At 40.5% G+C, this 18,057-nt stretch overlaps 1 protein-coding gene across 24 annotated transcripts in view; it reads right to left on the bottom strand.

Moving 5' to 3' along the window:
• DTNA (dystrobrevin alpha) overlaps positions 1-18,057 on the bottom strand; it is a 354,664-nt gene that overhangs the window by 92,415 nt on the left and 244,192 nt on the right. For all 24 annotated transcript variants that reach the window (XM_042961697.1, XM_042961704.1, XM_007090764.3 and 21 more), the window contains one exon: positions 4,284-4,497. In XM_042961697.1, coding sequence (XP_042817631.1) covers positions 4,284-4,497 — 214 coding nt within the window. The remainder of the gene's footprint in view (positions 1-4,283; positions 4,498-18,057) is intronic.

The following is an 18,057-nucleotide window of genomic DNA, read 5'->3' as shown; positions in this document are numbered from 1 at the left end:
AATGAGTAATATGATTACTAATTACATTAGTACATAATCACTATTAGTATATATAATTACTGATTACATTAGCATATTATTACTATCATTGGAGAACTGGCTTTAAGAATATAGCGTGACACCTGAGAAGAGGAACACCACCATTCTTTTTAATCTTTATCCTTGTCCTCCTATGAGATTCGCATGGCTGAATATATGTGAAAATAACATTTGCTAAAAACAAGGCCACTGTCACCTAATCTACCTTAGGAAGAATTTCCCTAAGAAAGAAGATTCTAGTGAATTGAAATGAGATTAAGTCAACAGACTAAAGTTGTTGTTCATGTTTCCCAAGAAATGAAGAAGGGAGTACGAGAACTACAGGGAAGTCTTTTGTGAAAATAGGATACTCCCACACTAGTAGTCACAGCCATCTGTTTTCTTCTCTTGTGGAACAGAAGTAAAAATAGAGGGTATGAATCTAGGTGACAGAGCAAACCTGGACTCCCTAGTCTTGGTAATATATTAGAGATTAAGGAGGACTTAGTTTCAGAAAAAGAATGAAAAGAAATTAGTGTGTTGAGCTAAGAAAAGTCAATCTTTGATCTTTATTCATTCATTCATTCATTTGTAGATTCATTATGAGCTGGACATTGTCTCAGGTGCTGTGTATACAAAGAGTAAGCCATGGTCCCACTGTATAGTAGCTTGTGGGAGGCAGTCATATAAATAGGAAGACATGCACCATAAAAGAATAACAAAGTCATTTGAAAGGAACAGTAGGACCTGGGGAAGAGGGGGGTCAACTCAGCCATGAGAGGTGAAGGGCTTCACAGAGGATCAGTTTGTGACCCCATCTCTTTGAAAGGTCAATATAGACTTTTAAGAATTAGTGTCAAGGTCACAATTATACCTCAATAAAGCTGTTGAAAAAAATTATTGTCATCTTGTAACTTTCTGCCATGTTGTTTTTCTTTTGTTACTCTCAGTTTTCCTAAAAAATAATAGTGAACAGTGGGAAGAAAAGCTGCCTCCAGGTTGTTAGCAAATAAGGGAAAGAGGCAGGCTATTTCCTGGGGTGTGCAGAAGAAAAGAGAAGAGATACAGAGACTGGCTCTGGCTGTTTTCTAATTCTTCTTCACTCTCAGTCCCTCATCCCCGATTTTGACACCTTTCCCACCCTTCCCAGGTATACCTGTCATTTTCCTAGGGACTCTGGAGGAGACAGTGTCTGGGATGGAAAGGTCTGCTTAGAAGTTGATTGGTCATCGACCACTGGTTGACTCTTGCTAGGATACAGCCATTTTTAGGAGGAAAGTCAGGAAAAACAGACACCTTCTAGACTCAAGGGACTGATATTCAGAGACAGAATGGCAAACAAAAGCATAGTCTCTGGGCATGAATCCTAGCTCCTAACATTCTAGAAATCATCCTACATCTGTAGCAATGCACTCTATCTTCTAAGAGGCTGAGTTGGTGGAGAAACCTTGCAACCAGGAAGCTAGCTGTGGTCTGCAGTGAGCATGTCTGGGGGAGGACTGAGACGCAGGTGTTTCTCTGGGGAGAGAAGGGAAAGAGTGATATTTTGGGGGAGGTATGGTTGCGAGAAGGCAAGTCTGGTTCTCAAGGATACAGGCAAGTGCAGTGGGCTTTGAACCTCATTTCAGGTTACCATATTCATGGAAGACTCCACCAGCTGGGTCTGGTGAATCTGAAGGCATTGCCAAAATAATGACCAAGTTTCTCTGAATGCAAGTTCTTATTTTCAGTCTTCGTGAATTTAAATTGCTATACTGTCCTTCCTTCAAAAAAAATATACACACATATATAATCTCTTTAGAATGCAAGTTTAAATTTTTATTTTAGACTTTTTTTGTTTTTTTTTAAATGTTCATTCAAATTACAGCAAATGAGAAAATCTCCCAAATGTTTCAGTGATTCTATAAGAGCAACAGCATATCCTTGATGTACTAGGCTCATTCACGTCTACCAAAATGCAGAAGGCTCCCTTAAATGCTTGGGTTCTGTCGTGGGATAGGTGGTAGGAAGCAACATCAGATTTCCATACTGGATCTCATTTGGAGAAACAGGAGTTTACTATTATAAGAAATTGAATTGAACATTCATTTTATTCTTAAGTTTCGCTTCTTACATTCACTTTTAAGTGAATATTTCCGGTTATAGTCTCTTTCCAGCTACTGATACTTCCTTATGGCTCACATCCCACATCGTCTAGATTTTCAAAAGCCATCAGATGGAAGTTTGAGAATCAGCAGAACTGCCTATACTCATTTGCAATGCCAAAACAGAGAAGGCAGAAGCATCTGTAGACTGGGGTCTCTATACGGATGTGTCTGTAAATCTGTAAAATGAGATTTCTCTATGTGGATGTTTTAAAAAATCTACTATAATGAGATTACTGAAAGTATACATCAGGGCCCTTTTTATCTGTAAGGAGAGTAAGAACCAAACAGATATTCCATGTGAACGTTCACGTTGATGGCTCCTGACCTTGGGATAGTCCTTAAGCTTAGCATTCATCAACCTTGAAATGATTACCAGTAGCTACTTAGAGAACATCTACAGCCCTATTTTTTAAAAGTGATCTTCCCAATATGTCTAAACAGAAGGGAAAAATCTAACTCTATTGTATATTTCTCATGTTATGAGAAATACTGAGATATGATATGTCATATAAAATATGAGACATGTATATAACTCTAACATATTTCACAAGGTCCTCCTTCCTTAATGTTAATCTGGCCCAGTTTCTATATTTATGGAGTGGATACAAATTATTTTTTTATCTTTGATTCCTTATGAATCCTCCAGCAATACTCTAAGATCTGGCAGGAATTCTGTTTCTCTTTTTACATTCTCCGTTGTTCCACTTATAACAAATAAGCCCCCTGCAGACTAGTGGCAAGTCTGAAAGCTTCTGTGCTCTTGTCAAGGGGGGAGGATGGAAATGCCATTACAGAAATTCCATAGCCTGGCTCCATTCTGTCACCTGTCATGTGGAACCATAGCCTTCTCTACCTGCCTGCCACTTGGTTACCATAGTGATTAGGCCAAAGCAGTGCATCAGTTCTGAAGTCCGCACAGGCTAAGCATGGGATCTATCAAGCCGGACTGCTTGTTTCAGAACTGTTTATTTCAAGTCGAGAATTACTCAAAATTTAAACATCATGAGACAATACTCTACACAGGTCAAACCAAGCACGGATAATTCTGTTACCACTCTAGGTTGTAAAGTGACAGCTGGTAGCTTTCGTGACCGGCATAATAACGTTAGCCTGGCTGGAACATCTCCAGTGCCAGGCTTAGATATCCCCAAGCATTGGCCAGACAATGAGACTAAGCAAAATCTTTTGAGAGTCTTAAAATGTGATTGCTGAAAGGTCAAGTTAGCAATTTTCCATTTTAATATTCAAAACCAGTAGTGAAAGTGGGGATGCTGATACCATATCTAGACTAAAGGCAATCAGCCAAAGACCTTTTGAAATCTTAGGCTGATAAAGTAATTCAGGGGAGTTTTTACAGTTCACAAGGCTGCCACATATGCCTTGGAAAAGAAATCTTAGCTGAATACCTAAATCCCTACTCTGCCACTAACATGCTGAGAGACACTGGTCAAGGGACAGCCTCTTTGTGCTTCAGGTCCTTCATCTGTAAAATGAGAGATTTGGAAGAACAGTCTTTAATATTTCAACCAGCTCTGAAATTCTCTCATTCTATGAGACAAAATTATAAGATAACGAGGCTGAGATTTAATTATCATGTGCGGAAGGCATTACATTGCTTTATGTGGCACATTATTGACTGATCCATTTAACGCAAGCCATGGCTCCTTTCACTAGGCTGATCAAGAAACCCTCTTCAATCTCTCTGTTTGCTCTAGGATCTTGTTATGACACCTCAGAAACACTGTCTTAGGCAATCTGCAAAGAAGAGAGTTGAAAACATCCTTCCACTGCACGCTTCATTAAACTGCTCCACAGGCATGCCATCGCGCGACACTTTCAAGCATCTGTAGCTTTTAGGAAGCATGGGATGAGTTAAAAAAAGGTCAGCATACAAAATAACAATTGTCCTCAATTTTCTATGGCACTTTTTTACTGTTTTTTTCCCTCATGGCATTTAAAATTTATGTTAAACACAGACAGATTTAATTGAGATAAGTTTCTGATCAAGAAAAAGAGGCAGCCAGCTACTCTAGAAAATCATTTGGAAGAGACTAAGAAGGACAAGAGGAGGGAGAGACCAAACATGCAGAGAGGAACGGCTATTCAGAGGGAGCTTACGGATCAAAGGCTGCCAGCAGGAAGTTAAGCAGGAGGCTGATGGACTGTTCCACCTGGATTTGGTGAGTGGTTGGCATCCGTTTGTTGAGCTGGTAGAAAATGGTGGAAAGCACAGCCTCCAAGCGGGCCACACTGAGTTCTATGTTAGGGTCCAGGTTGTTCAGAGCATTTTCCCGCAACGCTTCTATGACGTTCCAAATGTCCACCAGGTGCACTACATACAATTAAAGCAGAGTGAACACATCAGCCCAAAATGCAGGGAAAGGTAAACTCATTATTTTACACGTACCATCTGTCCTATTTTGTCAAGGCACCTCAAAGTCCTCAATATGAGTTCAACTCTTGTAGGGGTTGACATAAGTAAATGTACATAGACAGTGCATGATCTCAAAGACTTGATGTACCGTGTATAATACAAGAAAATTATTTCCTGAAAACCACAGTAGATAGTTACTTCTAATCTTCAGCGTGACCCTTGAAATGCAGCTACTATCTTTACGTTACATATGAGAAACTGAGGACCAGGGAAGTTAACTGACAAATGCAAAGGTCCAAGGCCAGTCAGTGGCAAAACTGGTATTCAAATCCACGTCTATCCACGTCATTTTCAAAAAACGCTGAAATAAAAACTGTTGACATACAACATCGTGTATGTGTAACTTCAAGGTATACAACATATTGATTTGATAGATTTATATACTGCAATGTGATTACCACCCTAGCATTAGCTAACACATCATGTCCCAGAATTATAATTTCTTTTTTTGTGGTGAGAACATTTAAGATCTAGTTTCTTAGCAACTTTGAAGTATATGGCACTTGTGATTAAAATTAACAAGTCTCTCTGGCTTTAAAGCATTTTCCCACTGTACACACCGACCCCTTGAAAGAAAGACATAAAACCAGCACTTAAATTCTAGCATTCGAAAAGATATCAAACCTGCGTTTATTTAAAATATTTTAATTTATTTATATATTTTTCATAGTATAAGGTTTGAAATAAAAAAAGAAAAAGTTAAGGAACGTGGGAAGACAGGCAGGGGAAAAAGGAAAAGTTATCAGCAGAATTAAGTCACGGATCACTTATTTAACCTGGTCAAGAACAGCTTCTTGGCTACACTATTGACTAACTCATAGAACTTAAGTCATGGTTATTTTCACTAGTGTCAAGAATTCCATTTCTATTTCTTCCCTGGTCATGCTCAAGCCTTGTTATAACACCCCAGAAAGCATTGCCACAATCAGGACAGTGATCGTCTCCATCCCAAAGGTTTCCTCTGGTTCCTTTTAATCCAGCCCACTCCTCACCCCAGGCAACCACAGATATACTTTCCAAAATGGTTTTCCAGGATTCTAGATAGCTGGAATCATGCGGTACGTACTTTTATTTTGTCTGGATCCTTCTACTTGGTATAATTACTTTGAGAGTCATCCGCGTTGTTGCATGTATTAATAGTTTGTTCCTTAATATTGTTGAATAGAATTCTGTTCGTGGATAGATCACAATTTGGTTTTCAACTCACCTGTTGATAGACACTTGAGTTGTTTCAGTTTGGGGTTATTATGAATGAAGTTGCTATGAACAGCCACGTACAAATGTTTGTATAGACATAAGCTCCATTTCTCTTGGTAAATACTTGGAAATGAAATGGGCTAGGTTGTATGGTTGGTATATGTTGAATGTTTGAGAAACTCCCCAGGTGTGTTCCAATATAGTTGTGGTATTTCACATCTACATCAACAACGTATGAGAATTCCAGTGTCCCCACAACTTCGCCATATTTAAGGTTCACTTTTCATCATGCTTTTGCTCTTGAAACTAAATATGTTGTCTTTCTCAATGAAATACACACTTAGGTTTCAGTTCCTGAAAAATGTGCACTCCACGTATGCGTTTCTACTTACTTGTAAGTTTTAGTTTCCTGCTTCTTTACTCATTTCTGACACTATATTAAAAAAACACTAACATGTATTGAACTTCTGGACTTGGGAGTCCAAATGAGCACTGGACTTGAAGTCCAAAGACCGAGGTCTAAATATGGCCCTTCTACTTCAAGTGCATGCCCTCATAGCCTTGAAGACATAGAGCTTCATTGTCCCCATCTACAGAGTGAGGACAGTGTTCTTTACATGGGAAAAATCATGAAGTCAAAAGTGGTAATGCCTGACACACAGGACAATATGTTGCACTTGAACAAAGGTACAATGTGAATCATGTAAAACTAAAAAAAAAACCAGAATAAAACAACTTTCCAGCATATCTCTTATTTGGGACAGAAGAATACAAATCACTTTCTAACTGAAATACTTACATACCTATTAGATTTGGATAAATTCAGACTTATGGGATTCCAAATTTATAACCTTCTCTGTATGTCCTACAAGGAAATTATTTGTATTTCTTAATGCTATTTATCCAATTTTTCAAGTCAGTATCCAAGGTACTTCCAGGTAGACGGCATCTATAAGTTTTTGTTTGTTTGTTTGTTTGTTTGTCTAATTAACTTCTTGAGGAATTAAATTAATTTCTGCAGGAACTGGGTTCCTATAGTTATTCCCTTTATGTTTGATGTACAGATCCTCTGGATCTAGTCCTTGGGGATACGTCTGGGTGCAGGATGCAAAGATGTTATTCCTGCCTCAAGGAACTAACGGGTGGGGATTTGGACATGACTCACAATTACACAGATAATCAGAAATGATGACCTATTGTGGTGGACAGGGTGCTACATACAAAATGGGATTATGAGATGGTCGTGAAGGGCCCAGAGGAATAAGATAAGGCTGGAGGAGTACTGTGGCTACGGCAAATCTTTTGGCCTTTACACTAAAAGTATGAAGACACAGGTGTTAAATAGAGTGACACACTCAGAAATGCAGCTGAAAACTATCATTTCGGACAGTAAGGGCAAAAAGCAGTGGAGGTGGACAGGCATGCATGGGGGAAGTGGCTGGAGCCTGTTACCGTCATCCCAGCAGAGATGATGGTCTTTTTGCGTAGGGATGGCGGTACACAGAAAACTGTAATCATGCACACTATAATACTTATTTTCCAAGAGTGGCAAAAGACAGATTTTGCAGTCACAAAGATTGAAGTTTCACCCCTGGCTCTACTAATAATTATAAAACTGTGGGCAAGTTACTCCTCCTCTATATACTTTACTGTTTCCTTTCTAGAAATGAGGAGAATACCATCCAGAGACAGTTATAGCGAGGAGAAAAGAGAAAATGTATACACGGGTGCTGGTCACAGAGCTTGGCACATAGATGATAACTTGATAACTACTAGTGTTAAGATAATTAAACACCTTCTGATCTATAGCCATGCTACGCCATTATCAACTTACAAGGTCTGTGAATCCAAACTCAACTTTCAGCCCAGTGCCCCCAAATTCGATAAGTTAATTAACATGTAATTTTGAGCATATATCGTGTTGGCCATGCAAAAGAAGGCCAAACTACATCTCAGCCCCAAAGACAGATAATATTTAGTTTAACTGTCGTTACGTTCTCAGTTAGTGGAGTTTGAATCGGTTTTACCGTGTTTGATAATTAGAGACGTGGTGAGGAAGGCCCTCTTTCATAAAGACTTATCAGAAATTTTATTCCATTGGTAACTGCTTTGGGAGGTGCAGATTACAGTGCAGAATAGTGCAGGTTCCTGGATGGTAGGTTGGGTTTCGACTGGCTTCTCCTATCGACTATCCATGTGACCTTGAGCAAATCACTTAATGTCCTTAAGTTTCAGTTTCCACATATGTAAGATGGGGACAACAAGAGTTGCTCCACTGCAGGGTTATTGGGGGGATCAAATGAGACAATCCATAGAAAGCACTTAACTCAGTGCTCAGTGCATAGAAGTATTTAATATCTATTAATTATTATTAAAAGGTATCACAAGCCTTCTGCTTAATGAAGTAGGAGCACTAAGAAATGTGCTAAGTTTAGAGTCATAAGGAAGCTATTAGGAAGTCTGTTTTAAAAGTCTGACAGTTGTATAAAGATGTTTACTCTTGAGCCATCAAAATCACTTTGGATTTGGACATTTAGGTTTTGCAGTGATGAGTGAATACCACTAGATGGCACTGTGCACACTTTGCTAAATAGCCATCAAGCTTTAACTGTCCTTCACAGAGCACCTGCTATTAAGCACAGATGAGACGAAGTGGGGTTTCCTCATCTATAAAACTGCATCCATTTTATACTAATATACTAGATAAGGCAACAGTTTGTATAATAAAATTATTTGGTTAACATTAACCATATCAAAAATAAACGTGTTCTTAACGGTAGTATTTAGTACTTCATAGAATCTTAAAAATAATATTGTTAATTTTGGACATTATTAATACCTAAAAGTTTGTATTCATAAATAAATGGAAATATACAAAGCTTCAGCAGTTTGTTTTAAATTCAGGCAATCTTAAGTAGAAAAGGGCTTGGTCCGAGGCAGGGGTGTGGGGGGAAGTGTTTGTATGTGGCTAGAGAGGAGTTTGCTTTCTCAAGTGATGTTTCTTATCTGTTTGCTGATGTTACACTATTTTTTTTTTTAGGAAATGAACTTTTTTTTAAACACTTATTTATTTTTTGAGAGACAGAGAGCATAAGCAGGGGAGGGGCAGAGAGAGAGAGGCAGTCACAGAATCTGAAGCAGGCTCCAGGCTCTGAGTGGTCAGCACACAGCCCAATGCCGGGCTCGAACTCACTAGCCATGAGATCATGACCTGAGCTGAAGTTGGAGGCCTAACTGACCGAGCCACCCAGGCACCCCAGAAAAGAACTCTTTAGCTCACTGTTAGCAATGACTTAAATCCAAGTATCTCTGGGAAAAGTGCAAAAATACCAAACTCATTTGTATCTAGGTAGAAATGACTGATGTCATAAACTTTATTAGAAGTAGGAGAATCATATAAATAGGGGAAAAGATGGAAGAGAGTGTACAGAAAGTGTAGGAATATAAAAAAAAAAACCAACTTTAGGATGTAGTCTGTTTCATTATTTAGTCCAGGGCTGGCCTTACCTGGACCACATCACAGAGATTGGGTCCAGGTCAGTGAATCTAAGCACGGCACTTTTTTTTTTTTTTTTTTTTTAAAGCATGTAGCGATCTCAAAATTCCCAAGCCCACATTATACCACTTACTGATTTCAAAATTTAGGAAGGTGGGAAAAGCGGTTCCTAAAGCTCTCCAGGTGATTCTGATAATCACAGATTTAGAAACCTTTAGGCGGCTTTCAAAGGGCTTCCAGCTGGGGAAGGTCAACAAACAATCATAGCCACTTAACTCCGGTCCTTTTGGTGTAGTGGCTTTTAACAATGGCTGCACACTGGAATCACCTACAAGGTTGTAAAATAGCTCCCTGGTGCTGCCTCAGCTGGTCCAGGACCATACTTGGAGTCACAAGGCATTAGGCTTATTAGAAATGCAGAATCTTAGGCCCCCACCCCAGAACCAGAAACTGCATTTTAACATCCCCAGGCAGTTTAAGTATGACAGGCATGCTGACAGTCAGTGGTTCTCTGTCCTTTGGCATTAAGACAGCCTGCTACGTTCTCATAGGTTGTGAAGTGTGTTACAAGGAGCTGATAACTATAAGTTAACTTATGCAGTTTAAGAATGATTTATGGGGTGCCTGGGTGGCTCAGTCACTTGAATGTCTGGGTCTTGATTTTGGCTCAGGTCATGATCCCAGGGTCGTGGGATAGAGCCCCGTGTTGGGCACTGCGCTGAGCATGGAGCCTGCTTGGGATTCTCTCTCTCCGTCCACCCCTCTCCCTGGTTCACACACACACACACACACACACACACACACACACACACACAAACACACACACACACAATCTCTCTCTCTCTCTCTCTCTCTCTCTCTCTCAAAAAAGAATGATTTATATAATCATGTATATATACATTGTTTTAGAGGGGGTGTGATTCACTTCTATAAGAAGGTCACTCATTGCATCATGATGTGCTTTCTTGCCTGGGAGAAAAGTAAATTGCAGTTATGCTGGGAATTGATATAACCTGTTGATATACCACTGGGGATACATATATATACACACACACACACACACACACACACCCTCTAGTGTGTAGACAGGGGTGTGTATGTGTGTATGTGTACGCTCATGCACATACCCTCTCAACCCCCACCCACCTTACTTAAAGTGACGGTAACTGTTGTCTGAGGCTTTGTTAGGATTCGGTTTCCAATCTCTGAGACAAGCAGGTGCAAGCAGGGAGAATTCTGATGTTGACTTACTCATCAAACGCCATCGCAAAGGGGGTAGGTTCTTTCTCCTGAAACCAATTCTTCCCTCCCCAGATCTAAGTTTCCTGACTTTCAGGAAAATTCCCCAGCAGGAATTTCCCATTGTGACCACTCTGTAGATTAGGAGAACCGAGTTCAGGTGCTTTTTCCGATTAGGTTATACTGCAGGTTTGAAGTGTCGAACTGTGTTCATTCACATAGTGGATTATTAAAATATGTTTGTAGGCTTATAGGAGAATTCATTATGGAGATCCATTCACTTAGTTTTCCAATAAAATTCTGATGCCCTTAGCACTAAGAGGAGCACACACGGAAGCATTGAGTTTTTCCTAGGACAGCTCTCACATGCCAAGTCTCAGTATTCGAAATGCCAACTAGATTTAAGTAAGAATGCTTTCAAGGAGCCTCCCATGTGGGTCAGACTGCCACATGGGCAGGGTGTGAGGAGGTGGAGAGAAGAACATGTCCCCTTGTGAGTGTCAGGAACAACTTCAGGTTCCTCTTCAAACTCATTGTCTCGGCCAGGCGAAAACCAGCCTTCTATCTTAGCCTTCCATTAGAGAGACTAACAACTTCATTCATAAGTATTTATTCAGCCCTTATTATGTTTCAGTATTCTTCTGCGTTCTAGAATTAGAGTCAAGAAGACAGGCAGGTCCCTGAGCACACAGAACTTACAGGTGGTGGAGAACAGAGGGACCCAGCAAGGAACATGGTGTAGGCAACAACTATCTAGTTTCTCTTACAGAGAAAAATGGGCTTAGAGATCGTGGACTTGGATTCAAGTGTTTCTTCATGCACAACAGGAATAATAATATCAAACTTTCTTATAGGTGTTCTGGGGCACAACAGAAATTACATGGAAAAGAGTAAACTCTGAAGCACCATCTACAGTTTAGGCATTATTCTTATTTTTGAGAGAAAACAGGCATTAACATTTACTTTCATAATCCGATAAAACTATAACCTCCCAAGTCTTTCAATTCTTTGCTCCACTTTGTCAGTGATAAAGATGTTTGTCCCTTAATATAAGATTTCTTCTATAATTTCAGGTTTGTTTTTCTCTTTTTTTAAATGTTTTCTTTATTTTTGAGAGAGAGAGAGAGAGAGAGAGTGCTAGTGGGAGAAAGGCAGAGAAAGAGGGAGACACAGAATCTAAAGCAGGCTCCAGGCTCTGAACTGTCAGCGCAGAGCCCAATGTGGGGCTCAAACTCCTGAGCCGTGAGATCATGACTTGAGCGGAAGTTGGACACTTAACTGAGCCACCCAGGTGCCCCTCAGGTTTGTTTTCCTCTTAACGGGTGTGATGATAGAAATCTGTAAGAGACTGTACCAGAGTGATGACTAGTTTAGTTGACTTCCAGATCAACTACTCATCTTGAAATTCAGAAAGCCTCAGCTCATGAGAAGAAAAGAGTATGTCAACGTGTCACTAACTTATCATACATCTATTGCACATACAGGCATTAACATACAGAGGGAGACGGCCATATGCTTATACATCCAGAGCTGGGAAAGGAAGCAAGAAATGAGATTCCATCACATTTTGAAAAGAAATGAAATCCAACCAGTAATTTTAAAGATTCTACGATACATTATGCTTGATGTTAGAGGGGACTAAACAAAATATGAGAGCCTGGGATTGTAATTCCCACGGGCAGAGACATGTTCAGATGGCCTAACCGAACATCAGGATGAGACACTCTGTCATCAAAGGGCCACATCCATAGAACAGATTAAAAAACAAAACAAAACAAAACAAAACACTACTGGAGTTCAAAATACAGTGATGCTATGCAGGCTGGAAACTTTGGAAAGGTGTAGAGGAGGAAGAGGTAGGGCTCGAGTTGGTTTCTGAATCACAGCAGGATCTGACACATAAAGATGAGTTGGGGAGGATACTCCGGGAAGAAGATGATCTAGTGACTGAGAGCAGAGAACAATGAAGGAAGAAGGCGCAACCAGGTCTTGCACTGACCTGACTGGGCCAGTAGAGTTTACATGCTGAGTGTACTGGGAAGCAGGGTCTGTCACTTTGTAACCTTTCCTATTGTTCATTATTTGACACTTGTCTAATTTTTCAGTGAGCAAACAGATCGAGAATTTGCATCCCGTGAAGTTTCATACTAAGTTTCATTTTCAAAATACCTAATGTGAGCTAATTCCCATCCCTGTCTACAGCCAACCAGTCCAGTGGTGAAAATCAGAAGTGCTCTTTGGAGCAGCGAGTGCGTCTCGAACTGTGGCCCCCGATTCCACAGGTCTGGAGTTTGGCCAGGGTATCCCCAGGTTTTGGCTGTTCCTTAGGTGATTTTGAAGAGCAAGGATGTTTGGACCACTGCAAGGGAGCATGACTTAACGAGACAAGAGACAGGAAGAAGAGGAAATGGATGTCTTGAGCCAGGGGAATTCATATAAAAGGTATCACAAGAATCCCGGGAAAATTGTGGTCAAGAAAGCCTTGTGCAAATTAGCCGGTCGTTAAGATTTTCTCAAATAAATAATTTATTTTTATGTCCTACCAGGTCTTTGATCATGACAAAATAGTGTTTAAAAAGCTAGTAGGGAAGAGAAATTCAGTTCAGTTGCATGCTTTGCCAGGGTCGACAAATGCATTTTCAGGTGATTACACTGAAGATATTAGCCACCTTGACCAAACATGGAGTTGGGAAAGAAAATGTTAATAAAAGACAAGTTTTGTATTTGATTTCCATTCATGAGCCATGAGCTGCATCTTTCTAAAATACGAATCTGAACAGCATTTGAGTAGCTCACCAAATTATTTTATGCTTCCAAAGTCAACATCTTCCTTGCTCCCACGGTATACCTTTATCACCAAGATGGTACTCTTTGCTAAGGATCCTTGGAGAGAATCATCATAGCTTACAAAGATCGCATTTTAGTTTTACTTTTAGTTTCCTGGGGAAGGTGCATGATAGAACAGAAAGGGCTTCAAGAAAAGGCCTACAACATATTTTTGGTGTAAAATCAGATAGGATATCATGCCAATCCTCAAAGGCCCTGGGAGTACATCTACTGCCTATTAGGAAAAAGTATTCAGTTTTTCCTTAAATTGTGTTTGTAGACCAGCATCATTATTCAAAATGAGGTATAATAATTGTTGGCTCAATAGCTGTCATACTGTAAATTAAATTTAACTAAATTCAATTGAGCAAGCATTTATTAAGCCTATTATTTTCCAAAGTATTGTACCAATGATTGTAAAAATAATAAGAGAAAGTAAATGAAAAGAAAGATCTGAACAATAACTAATTTCTCACTGCCAGCGTTTAACTTTGTTCGGAATATATTTAATAACTTTAGAAGCAGGAAGATTTAGTATCTTATCTCCTTTCTGGGTAGTCATTTTAGCCTTCACTACACGGTTTGTTTCTTTGATGTCCCTTTAGCATTCCCTACATTGTAGTGCCCTAGTTTGGGCTTTTACTGCCTTCTACTTAGATTTTTACAGTAAGACTTAGTCATCGCCAGTGTATGCCCTTTTCCATCTGCCCTACGAAATGGTATAAGTCCCAGCTCTGGCTGTGCCAGTCTCCATTGCTTATCGAGTAAAATCCAAGCTTCTAAGCTTGAAAACCAATGTTTGAACTCCAGTCTCCCAATCTTTAACCTCATTTCCTACTCATTTCCAGCTTTTTCCAAGAGTCTTATGACCCAGACATGTTGGGCTTCTTATAATTCCAGAATGTGCCATTGGCTTTCTTGCACTGGCTTTATACTCTTCATCAGGTGCACTCTTCATTTGGCTGTCTTTCAAAGCATTACATACATGTGTGCCCGAGGAGGCCCCAATACCTTTATGTGGAACTATGCTCTCCCATTTGTTGCTCCTGGATAACGTCATATATCAGATCATTCACGACACTAAATTTCCCACAGTTATTAATGGACAGGCTGTTCCCTCCACTTTTTAAAAATATTTATTTATTTATTTTAAAAGAGAGAGAGAGGGAGAGCAAGAATTCCAAGCAGGCTCCACGCTGTCAGACACAAGCCCTGATGCAGGGCTTGAACTTACGAACTGGGAGATCATGACCTGAGCTGAAATCAAGAGTCGGACGCTCAATTGACTGAGCCGCCCAGGTGTCCATCTCCACCTTTTTTTGATAAGCCTTTGACTGAACTTTGGAAGAGAGGAGGGTCTCTGAAATGATGAACTAAATTTTATGGTTAGGGTCATGTATGCTTTTGGGGGAAAGGATCTGTGGCTTTCATCAATTCTCCCAAAGATACATGAGGAGAAAAGTTTAAGAACCACAGCACTAAATTATACTAACTTGAAGACATGTACTCTGTCTTGTTCATCTTTGTATTCCTCAGAGCTACTTGCATAATGCCTTGTTCAAACTGGGTGCTCACTAATGCTTAGTGAATGGAATGGGGTAGAGTGTCTACTCCGTTTGCCAGACCCTACATATAACCTCTAGAAGCTTTCCCTTTACTGCAGCATGTCAGGAAAGCTCAATGAGACCCATTGAGCATGACTTCGCACAGGACTTTCATTATTCCTTACACACTATGACTTGAACAGATGGCCAGAATCTCAGATGCCAGAGGCCACGTTTCAAGAGAAAGAGCATCCACAAGGCTGGCAACCATGAGGAACAGTCTTCTTCTTTATAGCTCTCAGTTGCTCTCAGTGACCCTGCATCATGTGCCAATGCGGCCATGATGAACACTAACAAAGTGCACAGGGACACAGAAGAGCAGGTAAGGGGCAATCGGCAGGGAAGTGTCACTTTTTTCTGCACTCACTCTGTACCATTTAAGTATATAATTAATTGTCTTTGTGCAATAGGAGTAAAAAATGGGACAGAAATTGAAAATGCATTCGATTCACCCATTCAGAAAATAGTTATGATTCAGTTTCCTAGTGCTTGGAAAATTGTCTGGGAGATACGTTAGCATTTGGGGTGAAGAGATCTCTAGATGGCTAATCAGCAGTACAGATTGTCTGCAGGTATCTTGAATGAAATTAACATGAGAAATGTATCCTTTTAAATTTTTTATTTAATTTTATTTTTTAAAAATATTTTAATGTTTATTTATTTATTTATTTTTAAAGGTTTTTTTTTTTTAATGTTTATTTGTTTTTGAGAGAGAGACAGAGACGGAGTGCAAGCAGGGGAGGAGCAGAGAGAGAGAGAGAGAGAGAGAGAGAGAGACAGAGACACACAGAATCCAAAGCAGGCTCCAGGCTCCAAGCTGTGAGCACAAAGCCCAATGCAGGGCTTGAACTCATGAACCACGAGATCACAATCTGAGCCAAGGTCAGATGCTTAACCGACTGAGCCACGCAGGCACCCCTAATGTTTATTTACTTTTGAGAGAGAGAGAGAGAAAGAGATTGGGAGGGGCAGAGAGAGAGGGAGACAGGATCTGAAGCAGGCTCTAGGCTCTGAACTGTCAGCACAGAGACTGACGTGGGGCTCGAAATGATGGACTGCGAGATCATGACTTGAGCCAAAGGCGGACGCTTAACCGACTGAGCCACCCAAGTGCCCTGAGAAATGCATCTTTTGAAAAAAAATCTTTAAAAGGCATAAAACACTAATGAGGAAATGTCCAACACAGAAAACCAAGATACACAGGAGGCAATGTTTCAGACCCCTCTCTTGTATCTTTTCAAAACCTTGGCTCACCTCTTCTCCAGCCCCTGCAGAAGGAACCATCATGGCACAGACTTTGATCAGCTCAGGGCAGCTGCAACCAGACAGCACCTGGCCTCAGGCCCTTGCTCCATACCTTCAATGGAACACCTGGAACCTGCCTAGCACTCACACAAGTGTAACCCAGAAGCATGGGGGTATTAACACTTGTAGGCCCCCCTTGACCAATGCAGGACAGAGCAGCTAGATTAGTACTTCCTCCTTGTGTCCCCTGGCTGGAGAGTTCTGCGGCCTTTCAAAAGGTTCCTTAGAAATTCCTGCATTGTCTATTGGCTTTCTTCCCTCGTTCCACTTCTGCTCTGGAATGGCAAATGAGCAGGCTTCCACAGAAGCCTTGTTGTGGAGTCTGCTTTCCGGAAAACACGGGCTAATGCGCTGATTCTAGCCAAGTCCCTATAACTGGTTGAACCCTTTCAGAAAATAAATGAGAAGAAAATGGTGATTCTGACCATGTTCAAAAACAGATTCTGATTCTGTGTGGTCAACATAACTTTTTGTCCACTTACCCTTTCCCACAATATGACATCACTTTCTTATTCAGCAGTGTTGGATTTGGGAATTAAAATGTATTATACTTGATCTTACAGTGAGGTTTATTATTCTTGAGAAACTAAGCTGCTCAGGGCTGATGCATTATTAGCTTTGTAGCAGGTTCAGTGGTCCATATACTTGACCAACATTGCAGGACAGGCTCTCTGTTTACCATGGCATTTGGCTAATACTTGGAAGTTAGAAGCTGAGTTCTCAGATGATTTTACCTGGTGTTTATTCAGGGGAATCCACCTAACATCTCTTATGCTATGCTCTCCTCATCCGGAATGAACAGAACCTTACCGTTCCTGATTAAAAAGGAGGTGAAGTGGAATTCGTAGCCCAACACCATGAATGATCAAAAATAGCTAGACAATTTATTTCAAGAGCTACAGATATACTTGATTTCTTTAACCACCACACTTATAAGTAATTTTTTTTCCCTCAGAAAATGACAGTTTGCTCAGGGGGCTGACAGGCTAGATATAAGCTTACATAGCCAAGTTTTACAGCATATCTACTATTTGATACTCACAAAATCTGAAGATTTCTAAAAAATAGACCATATCATTAGATTCTAAACTTGAGGTTCTTCTAATACTCTTCTAATACTAATTTATACACTAAGGAATATTATCATACTTCCCCCCCCATGGTCTAGAATAATGCTTGGCATGCAGTACACCTCAGTCCACATTTGTTGGGTGAGTAAATAAATGAGTGACTGCTGGTAACACCAACAAAATGTGAACACAACCTCCTTGGTTTAGTTGTCATGGATCACAGGTGCGGTTATGTGGGAGTGGCCACTATTCTATCCTTGTCCTCCTGACTGTCTTTGGTTTCATCTTAGTGTTTACCAGAGCCCCCAAGGTCCTGGGAGCCAGGCTGTGGGACAGCACCCTCTGGGGGGCCCTTCATTGCTCACTGGCTCTGGGCTGATCCAGTAGGTGCCCATGAACACAGCTTGGCAGACCATAAGGGAAGGCCATTACTTGCTGGATGGGCCTGGGAAGCTTGAAAGGCATTCCTGTGCGCGCATCACTCTTTCCCAATGGGCTGGGGCATTTAAAGATAAGGTTCTTTCCTAAACTGCTAGTGCAAAAGTGTTCGGTTGTCCTGATTTCCTGGTATAATGCAGAAGCAGCAGAAAGGGAAGAAGCTGCTTTAATTAGACCCATATCACATGCACCAGAACCTTAAAGGCATAGCTTTGTGTCTACCAGAAGTGTGCTCTAGTTAAGAGGAAATGACTTTGCCATAGGTCCAGGGTGCCGGGAAAGA

Source organism: Panthera tigris, chromosome D3 (genome assembly GCF_018350195.1).
Source record: "Panthera tigris isolate Pti1 chromosome D3, P.tigris_Pti1_mat1.1, whole genome shotgun sequence".
Taxonomy (NCBI): Eukaryota; Metazoa; Chordata; class Mammalia; order Carnivora; family Felidae; genus Panthera; species Panthera tigris.
Note: the sequence above shows the minus strand (reverse complement) of the source record. Positions and strands in the feature narration are given on the sequence as shown.